We start from the raw sequence: 18,890 nt of genomic DNA on the forward strand, positions 1-18,890 counted from the left end.
GTATTTTGGGACAGCTTGCGAGACTCCACCCGTAGAGGTAAGTCTCTTGTGGAGAGCCAGACTCTCTGGCCGGGCGCAGGGTAGGCCCGGGACGGCGACGTCTGTTGGCTTGTTGTTGATACCTCTGTGAGGAACGCATCAGATTAAGACGGGTCTTCCTCCACATAAGCCGACAGCGTCTGACGAACCTCAAGGCTGAAGGCACTCTGACTTCTGCCTCCTGGTCCGGGAACAATGGAGGAGCATAGCCAAACTGACACTCGTGCGGGGACATACCAGTGGAGGAGGAGCGCAAGGTGTTGTGCGCGTATTCGGCCCAAACAATAAAGGATGACCATGTGGACGGGTTGTCACGAGTCATACATCGGAGGGTGGTTTCCAGCTCTTGATTCATCCTCTCTGTTTGGCCGTTGGACTCCGGATGGTACCCTGAAGATAGACTGGCAGAAGCCCCCATGAGTTGGCAGAAGGCCTTCCAAAACCTTGAGGCGAACTGGGGACCTCTGTCAGAAACCACATCTTGAGGAATGCCGAAGACTCGGAACACATGATTAATTACCAACTCAGCCGTTTCCTTGGCAGAAGGTAACTTAGTCAGAGGGACGAACCTGGCCGCCTTTGAAAACCTGTCGATTATGACTAGGATAGTAGTATTGCCATGGGATGGAGGAAGTCCAGTAATAAAGTCCAATGAGATATGGGACCAGGGTCTGTGGGGAACAGATAAAGGGTGAAGGAGTCCTTGAGGGCGGAGGTGAGAAGATTTGCCCTGGCAGCACACGGGGCAGGCATTGACGAAAGTGGCAACGAGAACCACCAGAACTTACGCTGGATGAACTCCAAGGTGCGACCTACGCCCGGATGACAGGTGAGGCGAGAGGAGTGCCCCCACAGAAGGACCTGAGTCCTCACTGCCTTGGGGACAAACAACCGATTGGCAGGGCCTCCTTTAGGGTCCGGTTCGCTAGCTTGAGCACGTCTCACGGTATCCTCAACTTGCCACGAGATCGGAGCCACAATCTTAGCAGCAGGAAGGACAGGCATGTCCGTGTCATCTCGAATGGCAGGAGCGTAGACTCGGGACAGGGCATCCGGTTTGAGATTCTTCGACCCGGGCCGATAGGTGAGGATAAACTGGAATCGATTGAAGAAAAGAGACCATCTAGCTTGTCTAGAGTTCAATCGCTTCGCCTGCTGGATATACTCCAGATTTTTGTGGTCCGTAAGCACTTGAAACGGGTGAGAAGCCCCCTCGAGCCAGTGTCTCCATTCCTTCAATGCCATCTTAACCGCTAGGAGTTCACGATCCCCCACATCGTAGTTCCTCTCAGTCGGGGTAAGCCGGTGTGAGAAGAAAGCGCACGGATGAAGCTTCTTGTCTTCACCCCTCTGAGACAGGACAGCTCCAACACCAACCTCTGATGCGTCTACCTCCACCACAAATGGTTCATCCGTAGTCGGTAGTATCAGGATGGGAGCAGAGAGGATGCGCTGCTTGAGTCCTTGGAAGGCCGTCTCAGCTTCTCTTCCCCAAAAAAACCTTGCATTGCCACCTTTGGTTAAAGCTGAGAGAGGAGCTGCCACCAAACTGAAGTTCTTGATGAACTTGCGGTAAAAGTTTGTGAAGCCCAGGAAACGCTGAACATCCTTAACGGATTTGGGGGTGGGCCAATCCGCTACCGCCTCTACCTTCCTAGGGTCCATTTGGATTCGACCGGGTTCCACTACAAATCCCAGGAATTGTACTCGGGATGAATGGAATTCACATTTTTCCGGCTTAACGTACAGATGGCTGTCCAGGAGGCGTTTGAGTACTTGTCTGACATGCTTAGTGTGTTCTTGAAGGGAGCTCGAAAAGATGAGGATGTCATCCAAGTAAACGAACACAAATATGTTAAGCATATCCCTAAGCACATCGTTTATGAGCGCTTGGAACACCGCTGGGGCGTTGGTCAGGCCGAAGGGCATCACCAAGTATTCATAGTGACCAGTAGGCGTGTTGAAAGCGGTCTTCCACTCGTCACCAGGTCTGATCCGCACAAGATGGTATGCGTTCCGCAGGTCAAGCTTAGTGAAAACAACTGCTTCCTGGAGCAGCTCGAAGGCTGTGGCCATAAGGGGTAGCGGGTAACGGTTACGGACGGTTATGTCATTGAGTCCCCGGTAGTCGATGCAAGGACGTAACCCACCGTCTTTCTTGGCCACAAAGAAAAAACCCTGCTCCCGCCGGGGAGGTTGATGGACGCATGAGGCCTGCTTCCAGAGAGTCCTTGATGTAGGTATCCATAGCAGCTCGTTCGGGTGGAGATAGGGAAAAGATCCGACCCCTGGGGGGCAAGTGCCCGGAAACAGGTCGATGGGGCAATCGTAAGATCTATGGGGTGGTAGCATGGTGGCCCTCTGTTTGCTAAACACCAGTTTGAGGTCATGGTAACACTCGGGAACTCGGGTCAGGTCGATGGATTCTAAAGACTCGGGAGTAGAACTCGGGAATTCTGGAAAATACAAGTAGCTTGGCACGTAGGACCCCACTGCTTGATAGTGCCCACAGACCAGTCGATGTGAGGGTTATGGCTGTGAAGCCAGGGGTATCCAAGGACGAGAGGGAACTCGGAACAGGAGATCAAATGAAAGTTCATCAATTCCTGGTGTTGTGAAACTGAAAGTCTCAAGGAGGTAGTGACATGAGTGACAAGTCCAGATCCCAAAGGGCTTCCATCCAATGTAGTAACCCTCATGGGGTCACTTAGAAGTTCAGAGGGAACGCCATTCTCCTTCGCCCAGACACCATCCATGAAGTTACCTGCGGCTCCAGAGTCTACCAAGGCTTGAAGGTGAAGCTTGTGGTTGTCCCAGGAGAGGGTGACTGGAATGAGCAGACGGGAGTTGGACGGATGGGAGGAGGTTATGTTTCCCGTTACAGTTCCCCCCGGTCTGTACGGGACAGAGCGTTTCCCTGGAGCCCGGGACACGTGGAACGGAAATGGCCCGGTTTGCCGCAATATAGACAGCGTCGCTCCCTCATCCGGCGGTCTCTCTCAGCCTGGGAGATGCGTCCAATCTGCATGGGTTCCGGTGGAGCCAGTGATGATAAAGGTGGGGACTCGGAGCTGGGACTGATAGGAGCTAGAGGTCTACGGTTGAGTTCTCTCTCTCTCAGACGCTGGTCAATGCGTGAGGCCAACTTGATCAGGGACTCGAGATTGTCCGGTGGTTCCCGAGTGGCCAGTTCATCTTGGATAGTGTCGGAAAGGCCTTTCAGAAAGCACACCGTGAGCGCCTCGTTGTTCCAGCCACTGCTGCTGCCACCGTGCGGAACTGGATGGCATAGTCCGTCACGCTGCGCCAACCTTGATGGAGAGTCAGGAGCTGTTTGGCTGAGTCAGAACCACTGCTTGGGCCTTGAAACACTCGTTTGAATTCCTCAGCAAAGGCAGAGTAGCTGGCACAGCAGGAACTATGGGCATCCCACACAGCAGTAGCCCAGGCCAGGGCTTTTTCCGACAGCAGGGTGATGATATATGCGATCTTAGACCGGTCGGTGGGAAACGACGAGGGTTGCAGCTCAAAGGAGAGAGAACATTGAGTGAGAAACCCTTTACAAGCACTTGGATCACCTGAGAACCGTTGGGGAGGTGGAAGACGAGGTTCAGCCAGGGTGTTAACTGCCATGGGTACGTGAACTTGAGGTACTGGGACGGGAACTGTTGCCGGGGTAAGTCGATCAGATATTTGCTTAATGGAAGTCAGCATCTCCGACAGAAGATGAGAATGTCTAGCCATTAAGGCCTCTTGCTGAACCAGGGCGGCTTCGTGGCGTTGGACAGTCTCCTGGTAGTGGGACAGCGTGGCAAAAAGGTCCTGGGAACTGGCTGCCTCTGGGTTCATTTTTGGCTCTGTGTTTCTGTCAGGACCCGGTTTCGAACCTGGGTCTCCGGAGTGAGAAACAGTCACTTAACCAACTGAGCCACGAATAGACAGCAGAACCCAGAAGATGAGGCAGACACAGCAGTACTTAAGACGGTGTATTTAATAAAGAAAAAATCCTAAAATACAAAAATGGCAAATCCAAAAGGTGGTAGGTAAAACACAAAAGAACTCAAAAGAAACTCACCAAAAATAAACAAAAACAAAAAACAGAATACCACAAGAACGTCACCCGGAATCAACAAGAGCACACAGAACACTAGGGCAGGGTGCTAACATACAAACACAGAGCACAGAACAGAGGGAAACTAAGGGTTTAAATACACTCAGGGGAAACGAGACACAGGTGCAAATAATAATGGGGAACAAGGGAAAAACATAAGGACAAAAAGCACAATGGGGGCATCTAGTGACCAACAACTGGAACAACCCTGGCCAAATCCTGACAGGCTTTTCAGAAATCGTTAACGTTGCGTTATGCTAATGAGCCTGAGGCTGTATTCACGATCCCGTATCCGGGATGGGTATTATCAAGAGGTTTTAAGTCATGGAGAGCTTGGGGATAAAAGACGAAGCAGGCTGCACAAAAATTGAGAGGACTGAGAGGGAAAGGTGTGGTATGGAGAGTGTGAGAAGAGAGAGAATTATCTGTGTGATTACCCGTTGAGACCTTGACAGTCTGATTACCCCAACTGTGTACCGAACCGGTTTGGCTGAGGACCTGAGTGTTAGGACTACCCCCACTGTGTACCGAACCGGTTTGACTGAGGACCCGACTGTTAGGATTACAACCACTGTGTACCGAACCGGTTTGACTGAGGACCCGAGTGTTAGGATTACCCCCACTGTGTACCGAACCCTTTTTACCCCTGGAGAACGGAAAGGACAACGAGAACGAATTGTGGACTGTGAACTGGTTGCTGAATATACCCCCCTTTCCCACAGTGTGCAAATCTCCGTAATAAATTCCCCCGTTGAACTTGGTGACGTGGAAACCCGACCCCTTTAGCCTGCTACAGTGTGTGTGTGTGTGTGTGTGTGTGTGTGTGTGTGTGTGACTAACGTCAGCTCCTCCAGTTGCAGACTCTTCTGGTGCTCCTGTCTCATGAGACGGTCAAAGTCGCTCGTCAGATGTTCCAACTCCAGATGAAGACGACAGTTACGACTAGAAAGAGACAGTCTGGAGTTAATAGACAACAGGGTAACTATAGAGACAGTCTGGTGTTAATTAATAGACAACAGGGTAACTATGGAGACAGTCTGGTGTTAATAGACAACAGGGTAACTATGGAGACAGTCTGGTGTTAATAGACAACAGGGTAACTATAGAGACAGTCTGGAGTTAATAGACAACAGGGTAACTATGGAGACAGTCTGGAGTTAATAGACAACAGGGTAACTATGGAGACAGTCTGGTGTTAATAGACAACAGGGTAACTATGGAGACAGTCTGGAGTTAATAGACAACAGGGTAACTATGGAGACAGTCTGCTGTTAATAGACAACAGGGTAACTATAGAGACAGTCTGGAGTTAATAGACAACAGGGTAACTATAGAGACAGTCTGGAGTTAATAGACAACAGGGTAACTATAGAGACCATCTGGTGTTAATAGACAACAGGGTAACCATGGAGACAGTCAGGTGTTAATAGACAACAGGGTAACTATAGAGACAGTCTGGAGTTAATAGACAACAGGGTAACTATAGAGACCGTCTGGTGTTAATAGACAACAGGGTAACTATGGAGACAGTCAGGTGTTAATAGACAACAGGGTAACTATAGAGACAGTCTGGAGTTAATAGACAACAGGGTAACTATAGAGACCGTCTGGTGTTAATAGACAACAGGGTAACTATGGAGACAGTCTGGTGTTAATAGACAACAGCGTAACTATGGAGACAGTCTGGTGTTAATAGACAACAGGGTAACTATAGAGACAGTCTGGAGTTAATAGACAACAGGGTAACTATGGAGACAGTCTGGAGTTAATAGACAACAGGGTAACTATGGAGAGAGTCTGGTGTTAATAGACAACATGGTAACTATGGAGACAGTCTGGAGTTAATAGACAACAGGGTAACTATGGAGACAGTCTGCTGTTAATAGACAACAGGGTAACTATAGAGACAGTCTGGAGTTAATAGACAACAGGGTAACTATAGAGACAGTCTGGAGTTAATAGACAACAGGGTAACTATAGAGACCATCTTTTGTTAATAGACAACAGGGTAACTATGGAGACAGTCAGGTGTTAATAGACAACAGGGTAACTATAGAGACAGTCTGGAGTTAATAGACAACAGGGTAACTATAGAGACCGTCTGGAGTTAATAGACAACAGGGTAACTATAGAGACAGTCTGGAGTTAATAGACAACAGGGTAACTATGGAGACAGTCTGGAGTTAATAGACAACAGGGTAACTATGGAGACAGTCTGGTGTTAATAGACAACAGGGTAACTATAGAGACAGTCTGGAGTTAATAGACAACAGGGTTTCTATAGAGACAGTCTGGTGTTAATAGACAACAGGGTAACTATAGAGACAGTCTGGTGTTAATAGACAACAGGGTAACTATGGAGACAGTCTGGAGTTAATAGACAACAGGGTAACTATGGAGACAGTCTGGTGTTAATAGACAACAGGGTAACTATAGAGACAGTCTGGAGTTAATAGACAACAGGGTTTCTATAGAGACAGTCTGGTGTTAATAGACAACAGGGTAACTATAGAGACAGTCTGGTGTTAATAGACAACAGGGTAACTATAGAGACAGTCTGGTGTTAATAGACAACAGGGTAACTATAGAGACAGTCTGGTGTTAATAGACAACAGGGTAACTATAGAGACAGTCTGGTGTTAATAGACAACAGGGTAACTATAGAGACCGTCTGGTATTAATAGACAACAGGGTAACTATAGAGACAGTCTGGTGTTAATAGACAACAGGGTAGCTATGGAGACAGTCTGGTGTTAATAGACAACAGGGTAACTATGGAGACAGTCTGGTGTTAATAGACAACAGGGTAACTATGGAGACAGTCTGGTGTTAATAGACAACAGGGTAACTATGGAGACAGTCTGGTGTTAATAGACAACAGGGTAACTATGGAGACAGTCTGGAGTTAATAGACAACAGGGTAACTATGGAGACAGTCTGGAGTTAATAGACAACAGGGTAACTATAGAGACAGTCTGGTGTTAATAGACAACAGGGTAACTATAGAGACAGTCTGGAGTTAATAGACAACAGGGTTTCTATAGAGACAGTCTGGTGTTAATAGACAACAGGGTAACTATAGAGACAGTCTGGTGTTAATAGACAACAGGGTAACTATGGAGACAGTCTGGAGTTAATAGACAACAGGGTAACTATGGAGACAGTCTGGTGTTAATAGACAACAGGGTAACTATAGAGACAGTCTGGAGTTAATAGACAACAGGGTTTCTATAGAGACAGTTGGTGTTAATAGACAACAGGGTAACTATAGAGACAGTCTGGTGTTAATAGACAACAGGGTAACTATAGAGACAGTCTGGTGTTAATAGACAACAGGGTAACTATGGAGACAGTCTGGTGTTAATAGACAACAGGGTAACTATAGAGACCGTCTGGTGTTAATAGACAACAGGGTAACTATAGAGACAGTCTGGTGTTAATAGACAACAGGGTAACTATAGAGACCGTCTGGTATTAATAGACAACAGGGTAACTATAGAGACAGTCTGGTGTTAATAGACAACAGGGTAACTATGGAGACAGTCTGGTGTTAATAGACAACAGGGTAACTATGGAGACAGTCTGGTGTTAATAGACAACAGGGTAACTATGGAGACAGTCTGGTGTTAATAGACAACAGGGTAACTATGGAGACAGTCTGGTGTTAATAGACAACAGGGTAACTATGGAGACAGTCTGGTGTTAATAGACAACAGGGTAACTATAGAGACAGTCTGGTGTTAATAGACAACAGGGTAACTATGGAGACAGTCTAGTGTTAATAGACAACAGGGTAACTATAGAGACAGTCTGGAGTTAATAGACAACAGGGTAACTATAGAGACAGTCTGGTGTTAATAGACAACAGGGTAACTATAGAGACAGTCTGGAGTTAATAGACAACAGGGTAACTATAGAGACAGTCTGGTGTTAATAGACAACAGGGTAACTATAGAGACAGTCTGGTGTTAATAGGTAACGTTGGGACCCACACTGCAGTACGGATTGGGACCCACACTGCAGTACGGATTGGGACCCACACTGCAGTACTGATTGGGACCCACACTGCAGTACGGATTGGGACCCACACTGCAGTACGGATTGGGACCCACACTGCAGTACTGATTGGGACCACACTGCAGTACTGATTGGGAACTTCACTGCAGTACTGATTGGGAACTACACTGCAGTACTGATTGGGACCCACACTGCAGTACTGATTGGGAACTACACTGCAGTACTGATTGGGACCCACACTGCAGTACTGTTTGGGACCCACACTGCAGTACGGATTGGGACCCACACTGCAGTACGGATTGGGACCCACACTGCAGTACGGATGCACAGCATGACACAGTATGACAAGGAGAGCAGGGTAGTGGATGACAATGGTCCTGTCTGCCTCAGTTGGTAGAGCATGATTGTGGGTTCGATTCCCGCTGGGGCCACCCATACAAAAAATGTATACATGCATAACTAACGGTATGTTGCTTTGGATGAAAACGTCTGATAAATGGCAGATATCATGAAGGTCATGACTCAGTGAGGTAGTCACACTCTCTTCTGACGGCAGAGATTCATCTGACAGCAGAGATTCATCTGACAGCAGAGATTCATCTGACGGCAGAGATTCATCTGACAGCAGAGATTCATCTGACAGCAGAGATTCATCTGACAGCAGAGATTAATCTGACAGCAGAGATTCATCTGACAGCAGAGATTCATCTGACAGCAGAGATTAATCTGACAGCAGAGATTAATCTGACAGCAGAGATTCATCTGACAGCAGAGATTCATCTGACAGCAGAGATTCATCTGACAGCAGAGATTCATCTGACAGCAGAGATTCATCTGACAGCAGAGATTCATCTGACAGCAGAGATTCATCTGACAGCAGAGATTCATCTGACAGCAGAGATTAATCTGACAGCAGAGATTACTCAGACAGCAGAGATTACTCAAACAGCAGAGATTAATCTGACAGCAGAGATTAATCTGACAGCAGAGATTCATCTGACAGCAGAGATTCATCTGACAGCAGAGATTCATCTGACAGCAGAGATTCATCTGACAGCAGAGATTCATCTGACAGCAGAGATTCATCTGACAGCAGAGATTCATCTGACAGCAGAGATTCATCTGACAGCAGAGATTACTCAGAGAGCAGAGATTAATCTGACAGCAGAGATTAATCAGACAGCAGAGATTACACAAAGATGTTACAGATGCTGGTGCCAGGTGACACTGAAATATAGCATAGAATTACAACAAGAGGGAGATGAAGGGTAAGAAGAAGATAGAGAGAGGAGAGAGAATGAGAAGAAGGTACTGACTTGGTGAAAGGGAGATGAGAGTGGGGGAGAGAGGTACTGACTCAGTGAAAGGGAGATGAGAGAGGGGGAGAGAGGTACTGACTCAGTGAAAGGGAGCTGAGAGAGGGGGAGAGAGGTACTGACTAGGTGAAAGCGAGATGAGAGAGGGGGAGAGAGGTACTGACTCAGTGAAAGGGAGATGAGAGAGGGGGAGAGAGGTACTGACTCAGTGAAAGGGAGATGAGAGAGGGGGAGAGAGGTCCTGACTCAGTGAAAGGGAGATGAGAGAGGGGGAGAGAGGTACTGACTAGGTGAAAGCGAGATGAGAGTGGGAGAGAGGTACTGACTCAGTGAAAGGGAGAGGAGAGAGGGGGAGAGAGGTACTGACTAGGTGAAAGCGAGATGAGAGTGGGAGAGAGGTACTGACTCAGTGAAAGGGAGATGAGAGAGGGGGAGAGAGGTACTGACTCAGTGAAAGGGAGATGAGCGAGTGGGAGAGAGGTACTGACTCAGTGAAAGGGAGATGAGAGAGGGGAGAGAGGTACTGACTCAGTGAAAGGGAGATGAGAGAGGGGGAGAGAGGTACTGACTCAGTGAAAGGGAGATGAGAGATGAGAGAGGTACTGACTCAGTGAAAGGGAGATGAGAGAGGGGGAGAGAGGTACTGACTCAGTGAAAGGGAGATGAGAGAGGGGGAGAGAGGTACTGACTCAGTGAAAGGGAGATGAGAGAGGGGGAGAGAGGTACTGACTCAGTGAAAGGGAGATGAGAGAGGGGGAGAGAGGTACTGACTCAGTGAGAGAGGGGGAGAGAGGTACTGACTAGGTGAAAGGGAGATGAGAGATGAGAGAGGTACTGGCTCAGTGAAAGGGAGATGAGAGAGGGGGAGAGAGGTACTGACTCAGTGAAAGGGAGATGAGAGAGGGGGAGAGAGGTACTGACTAGGTGAAAGCGAGATGAGAGAGGTACTGACTCAGTGAAAGGGAGATGAGAGAGGGGGAGAGAGGTACTGACTCAGTGAAAGGGAGATGAGAGTGGCAGAGAGGTACTGACTCAGTGAAAGGGAGAGGAGAGAGGGGAGAGAGGTACTGACTCAGTGAAAGGGAGATGAGAGTGGCAGAGAGGTACTGACTCAGTGAAAGGGAGAGGAGAGAGGGGGAGAGAGGTACTGACTCAGTGAAAGGGAGATGAGAGTGGCAGAGAGGTACTGACTCAGTGAAAGGGAGAGGAGAGAGGGGGAGAGAGGTACTGACTCAGTGAAAGGGAGATGAGCGAGTGGGAGAGAGGTACTGACTCAGTGAAAGGGAGATGAGCGAGAGGTACTGACTCGGTGAAAGAGAGGTACTGACTCAGTAAAAGGGAGATGAGCGAGTGGGAGAGAGGTACTGACTCGGTGAAAGAGAGGTACTGACTCAGTGAAAGGGAGATGAGCGAGTGGGAGAGAGGTACTGACTCAGTGAGGTCGTCAATGATCTTCTGTTTCTTGTTGATGTCATCTCGGAGTCGTCCCAGCTGCTTGTGGTGGGTCTCACGGTGAGCCTCCATCTAAAACAGGGAGAAAGACAGGCTAAAACACACACTCACATTACCAATACGTCTCGGTGATAAATGGGATCCTCCCCGTCCCACAGTCTGTAACCAGGTTACCTTGACATCAGCAGACTCCTCAACGTCTGTCTGATTCTCTCCCTTTGTCCCTGCTGACATGCTCTCTGAAACACACACATTGCATTTTAGTGTATGCCTACAAAGCTGGTCATTTCAACCTGATGTGTCATGTCCCTAGGGGGCACAGGGGCACATGGGCACTGGGCACAGGGGCACAGGAGCACAGGGGCACAGGAGCACTGGGGCACAGGGGCACAGGAGCACAGGGGCACAGGAGCACAGGGGCACAGGAGCATTGGGGCACAGGAGCACAGGGGCACAGGAGCACAGGAGCACTGGGGCACAGGGGCACAGGAGCACTGGGGCACATGGGCACAGGAGCACTGGGGCACAGGAGCACTGGGGCACAGGGGCACAGGAGCACTGGGGCACAGGGGCACAGGGGCACAGGAACAGAGGAGCATGTGCCACCTCAGATATGTAAAAAGATATATATATAAAATGTAATATTAATGTTTTTTGAAGTTGGCTTTAGCTAGCCCAGATAGGTTACCAAACTCATAACTAGATACTCAGAAGCCATTTCAGTATATCAATTAAGTAAGAGTAGCTAGCTTGTCTAACTATCTTTTTCTTTAAAAAAAAAACATCCGCCTGGAGGATACAGACAGCTCAAGAGATATGCTTAAATATGCAGATAAATTGACATATTTTTTTACATAAAAAAAATCATAATGAATAGATTAAAGGAAGAAGCTGTTTCAGGTGTTTGAAAAATGCTAAATTCTCCAATTTATGGAAGGGGGTGGGTCGAGCCCCCCTCCGGACCACCCCTAGTCATCTTCACATACTTTGTGCAATCTCAGATTTTTGGGGTGCATGCCATCAGGTGCCAGGAGTTTTACCTTGCACCTAAAGGTTAGCCAGCTCTTCACTCAGAGAGTCATAGTTATCCTCTTGTCAGAGTGTATAGTGTGTTTTTAGGTTGTAATATCGTGTGTTTTACTGTAAGGCCCTGTGTAGTGTGTTGGTAGGAGCAGGAGTTTTACCTTGTGCCTGGAGTTTGGTCTGTTCTTCACTCAGGGAGTCATTGTTATCCTGTGTTGTTATAAAGCACGGGTATTAAAACTCTGACCCTACGAGGTACGGAGCCGGCTCGTTTTCTGTTCGACCTGATAATTAATTTCACCCACCTGGTGTCCCAGGTCTAAATCAGTCCTTGATTAGAGGGGAATCACCCACCTGGGTGTCCCAGGGCTAAATCAGTCCTTGATTAGAGGGGAATCACCCACCTGGGTGTCCCAGGTCTAAATCAGTCCTTGATTAGAGGGGAATCACCCACCTGGTGTCCAGGTCTAAATCAGTCCCCGATTAGAGGGGAATCACCCACCTGGGTGTCCCAGGGCTAAATCAGTCCTTGATTAGAGGGGAATCACCCACCTGGTGTCCCAGGTCTAAATCAGTCCCCGATTAGAGGGGAATCACCCACCTGGTGTCCCAGGTCTAAATCAGTCCCCGATTAGAGGGGAATCACCCACCTGGTGTCCCAGGTCTAAATCAGTCCCCGATTAGAGGGGAATCACCCACCTGGTGTCCCAGGTCTAAATCAGTCCCCGATTAGAGGGGAATCACCCACCTGGTGTCCCAGGTCTAAATCAGGCTCTGATTAGAGGGGAATCACCCACCTGGTGTCCCTGGTCTAAATCAGTCCCCGATTAGAGGGGAATCACCCACCTGGTGTCCCAGGTCTAAATCAGTCCCCGATTAGAGGGGAATCACCCACCTGGTGTCCCAGGTCTAAATCAGTCCCCGATTAGAGGGGAATCACCCACCTGGTGTGCCAGGTCTAAATCAGTCCCCGATTAGAGGGAAATCACCCACCTGGTGTCCCAGGTCTAAATCAGTCCCCGATTAGAGGGGAACAATGAGAGAGAACTGGCTTTTGAGGTTCAGAGTTTCTTTGGAGTGTTATAGTGTATTGTACTGTTATACCTTGAGCCTGCAGTTTGTCCAGTTCTTCACTCAGAGAGTCAACGTTCTCCTCCAGCTGGCTCTTCTTCTGCTCTACGTTCTGAATGTACTCTGTCAGGGAACGGATCTTCACCTCATGCTGCACACACACACACACACACACACACACACACACACACACACACACACACACACACACACACACACACACACACACACACACACACACACACACACACACACACACACACACACACACACACACACACACACACACACACACACACACACACACACACACACACACACACAATGTTAGTACCAATGTTGGGACCAATGGGAATCAACCGCAAAATAACTTCCACACATTGGGCATCAGTGTAAATCAGCTTTCCACTTCAAATGACCCTCCACAATAGTGTACACTCAGACTTCTATACCCACTAACATTTAGTCTCTCCCTCTCTCTCTCTCTCCCCACTAGCATTCAGTCTCTCTCTCCCCACTAACATTTAGTCTCTCTCTCTCCCCACTAACACTTAGTCTCTCTCTCTCCCTCTTTCTACCCACTAACATTTAGTCTCTCACTCTCTCTCTCTCTCCACTAACATTTAGTCTCTCTCTCCCCACTAACATTTAGTCTCTCTCTCTCCCCACTAACACTAAGTCTCTCTCTCTCCCTCTTTCTACCCACTAACATTTAGTCTCTCTCTCTCTCTCTCTCTCTCTCTCTCTCTCTCTCTGGTCTCTGTCTCTGTCTCTCTCTGGTCTCTGTCTCTCTGTCTCTCTCGGGTCTCTCTCCCTCTCTCTCGGGTCTCTCTCTCTCTCCCCCTCTCTCTCTCTCTACTTGCCCTACCCCTTGTGCATAGTAAAACGTCCTATTGGTAATCATATTGGGTCACCTGTGAGATGAGTAGTTGGCAAGAGGACAGCTCTCTTCCAGTCTGCTCCATCTTCCTGTGAAACTCCATCTGAAGGTTCTCTAGCTGACGACAGCGTTTCACCATGGACTTGACCTCTGACTTGATCTTACTGATGTAGAGACGAGCTACTGTAAACTCCTCCTCGATCGCCCCCGTTATCTCCATCGGCTAGGAGGGGAGGAGAGGGAAAGATTACAATTTTCATTGATTCAATATGTTCCTGTATGTTTGCATTGGCAATCATATATGGCTACACTCTCCATGCCAATAATGACCTTTTGAATTTGAGAGACAGAGAGTGGGGACAGAGAAAAGAAAGAGAAAGACAGCTGGAGAGAACGAGAGAGAGAGAGCATCTCTCTCTCTCTCTCTCTCTCTCTCTCTCTCTCTCTCTCTCTCTCTCTCTCAATTCAATTTCAATTCAATTCAATGGGCTTTATTGGCATGGGAAACATGTGTTAACATTGCCAAAGCAAGTAAGGTAGATAATATAAACAATAAACAATAACAATTAACAGTAGACATCACACATACAGAAGTTTCAAAACAATAAAGACATTACACATGTCATATTATATATATATATACAGTGTTTTTACAATGTACAAATGGTTAAGGACACAGGATAAAATAAATAAGCATAGATATGGGTTGTATTTACAATGGTGCGTGTTCTTCACTGGTTGCCCTTTTCTCGTGGCAACATGTCACAAATCTTGCTGCTGCGATGGCACACTGTGGAATTTCACCCAGTAGATATGGGAGTTTTTCAAAATTGGATTTGTTTTCGAATTCTTTGTGGATCTGTGTAATCTGAGGGAAATATGTCTCTCTAATATGGTCATACATTGGGCAGGAGGTTAGGAAGTGCAGCTCAGTTTCCACCTCATTTTGTGGGCAGTGAGCACATAGCCTCTCTTCTCTTCTCTCTCTCTCTCTGTCTCTCTCTCTCTCTCGCTCTCTCTCTCTCTCTCTCTCTCTCTCTCTCTCTCTCAATTAGATTAGATTTAAATTTAAAACCTCTCTGGGATAGGCGGGATGCTTGAGTCCCACTTGGCCAATTGCCAGGGAAAATGCAGAGCGCCAAATTCAAATAAAATACTATAAAAATCAAAATTTCATTAAATCACACGTAAGATACCAAATTAAAGCTACACTCGTTGTGAATCCAGCCAACATGTCAGATTTCAGCAAAAGCATAAGATGCTATTATTTGATGACAGTAAAAGAGAGATTAGCATATTTCAACCCTTCAGGCGTGACACAAAACGCAGAAATAAAATATAAATCATGCCTTACCTTTGACGAGCTTCTTTTGTTGGCACTCCAATATTTCCCATAAACATCACAAATGGTCCTTTTGTTTGATTAATTCCGTCAATATATATCCAAAATGTCCATTTATTTGGCGCGTTTGATCCAGAAAAACACAGCTTCCAATGTGCGCAATGTCACTACAAAATATCTCAAACGTTACCTGTAAACTTTGCCAAAACATTTTAAACTACTTTTGTAATACAACTTTAGATATTTTTAAACGTTAATAATCGATCGAATTGAAGACGGGACTATCTGTGTTCAATACGGGAAGACAACAAACTGACGCTACTTTTCGAGTCATGCGCCTCTCTCAAAAGGTACACATGACATGACACTCATTCAAGATGGCCATACATCTTCATTACACAAAGGAATAATCTCAACCAATTTCAAAAGACTGGTGACATCCAGTGGAAGCGGTAGGAACTGCAGACAAGTCCCTTAAAAATAGTTTCCCAATGAAAACTCATTGAATAGACAGTGACCTCAAATTTAAAAAAGTCTGAATGGGTTGTCCTCTGGGTTTTGCCTGCTACACAAGTTCTATTATACTCACAGACATGATTCAAACAGTTTTAAAACTTCAGAGTGTTTCCCATCCAAATATACTAATAATATGCATATCTTATCTTCTGGGGATGAGTAGCAGGCAGTTGAATTTGAGCATGCATTTCATCCGGATGTGAAAATACTGCCCCCTGTCACCAAGAATTTAATGACTCATGGTGTAATCATAACAACGTACAGGAACTCAAGTCCTTCTGCACTCCCGACCTAGAATTCCTTACAATCAAATTCCAGCCATATTACCCCCGAAGAGAATTCTCATCAGTTATCGTCACATTTGTGTACATTCCCCCTCAAGCAGACATCACAACCGTCCTCAAGGAACTTCACTGAACTCTATGTAAACTGGAAACCATATATCCCGAGGCTGCATTTATTGTAGCTGGGGATTCTAACAAAGCAAATTTGAGACCAAGGCTATCTACATTTTATCAGCATATTGATTGCAGTACTCGCGGGGGTAATACACTCGATCACTGCTACTCTAACAAAACCCTCCCTCGCCCTCCCTTCGGCAAATCCGACCACGACCCCATCTTGATCCTACTGTCTTATAGGCAGAAACTCAAACAGGATGTACAAGTGACTAGAACCATTCAACGCTGGTCTGACCAATTGGAATCCACGCTTCAAAATTGTTTTGATCACGTGGACTGGGATATTCCGGTCAGGCTCAGAAAACAACATCGATCTATCCGCTGACTCGGTGAGTGAGTTTATAAAGAAGAGCATTGGAGATCTTGTACCTGGAGTTTGGTCTGGTCTGTGACTATTAAAACCTACCCTAACCAGAAATGGGAACATTCACGCAAAACTGAATGTGCGAACCATCGCATTTAACCATGAAAAGAGGTCTGGGAATACATCTGAATATAAACAGTGTAGTTATTCTCTCTGCAAGGCAATCAAACAAGTGAAATGCTGGTACAGGGACAAAGGGGAGTCGCAATTCAAGGGCTCAGACACGAGACTTACATGGAAGGGTCTACTGGAAATCACGGACTACAAAAAGAAAACCAGCCACGTCACGGACACGCTTCCAGACAAACTAAACACCTTCTTTGTCCGCTTTGAGGATAATACAGTGTCATCATCGCACACCCCCCTCCTTCTCCATGGCCAATGTGAGTAAAACATTTAAACGTGTTAACCCTAGCAAGGCTGCTGGCCCAGACGGCATCCCCAGCCGCGTCCTCAGAGCGCAGACCAGACCAATCGCTCCATATCCCAGTCTGCTGTCCCCACATGCTTTAAGATGGCCACCATTGTTCCGGAACACAATAAGTAGCCTGTAGCACTGTAGCACTCACTTCTGTCATCACCCTCCAACCAAAAAAGGCCTGAGGTATTGATGGTATCCTCAATGAAATTATAAAATATACAGACCACAAATTCCAATTGGCTATTCTTAAACTATTTTCCTTAGCTCTGGCATCTTCCCCAATATTTGGAACGAAGGACTGATCACCCCAATCCACAAAAGTGGAGACAAATTTGACCCCAACAACGTCTGTGGGATATGCGTCAACAGCAACCTTGGGAAAATCCTCTGCATTATCATTTACAGCAGACTCGTACATTTCCTCAGTGAAAACAATGTACTGAGCAAATGTCAAAATTTTACAGTACGACAAACCACATATTCACCTTACACACCCTAATTGACAAACAAACCAAAACAAAGGAAAAAGTATTCTTTTGACTCAATGTGGCATGAGGGTCTGCTATACAAATTGATGGAAAGTGGTGTGGAGGGGAAAACATACGTCATTATAAAATCCATGTACACAAACAACAAGTGTGCTGTTAAAATTGGCAATAAACACACAAAAAGGTCAAATAAATACACAAATACAAATTCCATCTAGACACCGTTGCCCTAGAGCACACAAAAAACTAAACATACCTTAGCCTAAACACCACAAGTAACTTCCACAAAGCTGTGAACGGCCTTCTACGCCATCAAAAGGAACATCAAATTTGACATACCAATTAGGATCTGGCTAAAAATATTTGAATCAGTTATAGAATACATTGCCCTTTATGGTTGTGAGGTCTGGGGTCTGCTCACCAACCAAGAATTCACAAAATGGGACAAACACCAAATTGAGACTCTGCATGCAGAATTCTGCACAAATATCCTCAGTGTACAAAGAAAAAAACACCAAATAATGCATGCAGAGCAGAATTAGGCTGATACCCACTAATTATCAAAATCCAGAAAAGAGACATTCAATTCTACAACCACCTAAAAGGAAATGATTCCCAAACCTTCCGTAACAAAGCCATCACCTACAGAGAGATGAACTTGGAGAAGAGTCCCCTAAGCAAGCTGGTCCTGGGGCACTGTTATACCTGACCACTGTGACTGAACCAAACATTAAGGAAAGCTTTGACTATGTACAGACTCAGTGAGCATAGCATTGCTATTGAGAAAGGTCGCCATAGGCAGACCTGGCTCTCAAGAAAAGACAGGCTATGTGCACACATGCCAACAAAATGAGGTGGAAACTGAGCTGCACTTCCTAACCTCCTGCCAAATGTTTGACCATATTAGAGACAAATATTTCCCTCAGATTACACAGACCCACAAAGAATTAAAAAACAAACCCAATTTTGATAAACTCCCATATCTATTGGGTGAAATACCACAGTCCACAATCACAGCAGCAAGATGTGTGACCTGTTGCCACAAGTGAAGGGCAACCACTGAAGAACAAACACTATTGTAAATACAACCCATATTTATGCTTATTTAATTTCCCCTTTGCACTTTAACTATTTGCACATCGTTAAAACACTGTATATAGAAATAATGTGACATTTGAAATGTCTTTATTCTTTTGGAACTTTTGTGAGTGTAATGTTTACTGTCAATTTTAATAGTTTATTTAACTTTTGTATATTATCTACTTCACTTGCTTTGGCAATGTTAACACATGATTCCCATGCCAATAAAGCCCCTTAAATTGACATTGAATTGAAATTGAATTGAGAGAGAGGCAGAGAGAGGCAGAGAGAGAGGCAGAGAGAGAGAGA

At 46.3% G+C, this 18,890-nt stretch overlaps 1 protein-coding gene across 1 annotated transcript in view; it reads right to left on the reverse strand.

Moving 5' to 3' along the window:
• The window catches only part of LOC135530109 (kinesin heavy chain-like), a 38,432-nt gene that overhangs the window by 17,030 nt on the left and 2,512 nt on the right, over nucleotides 1–18,890 (reverse strand). The window contains exons 4-8 of the mRNA XM_064958501.1: nucleotides 13,944–14,132; nucleotides 13,063–13,180; nucleotides 11,110–11,174; nucleotides 10,916–11,007; nucleotides 4,991–5,092 (exon numbers count right to left, since the gene is read on the reverse strand). Coding sequence (XP_064814573.1) covers nucleotides 4,991–5,092; nucleotides 10,916–11,007; nucleotides 11,110–11,174; nucleotides 13,063–13,180; nucleotides 13,944–14,132 — 566 coding nt within the window. The remainder of the gene's footprint in view (nucleotides 1–4,990; nucleotides 5,093–10,915; nucleotides 11,008–11,109; nucleotides 11,175–13,062; nucleotides 13,181–13,943; nucleotides 14,133–18,890) is intronic.

The sequence above is a fragment of the Oncorhynchus masou genome, chromosome 5 (genome assembly GCF_036934945.1).
Source record: "Oncorhynchus masou masou isolate Uvic2021 chromosome 5, UVic_Omas_1.1, whole genome shotgun sequence".
In the NCBI taxonomy this organism is placed as follows: Eukaryota; Metazoa; Chordata; class Actinopteri; order Salmoniformes; family Salmonidae; genus Oncorhynchus; species Oncorhynchus masou.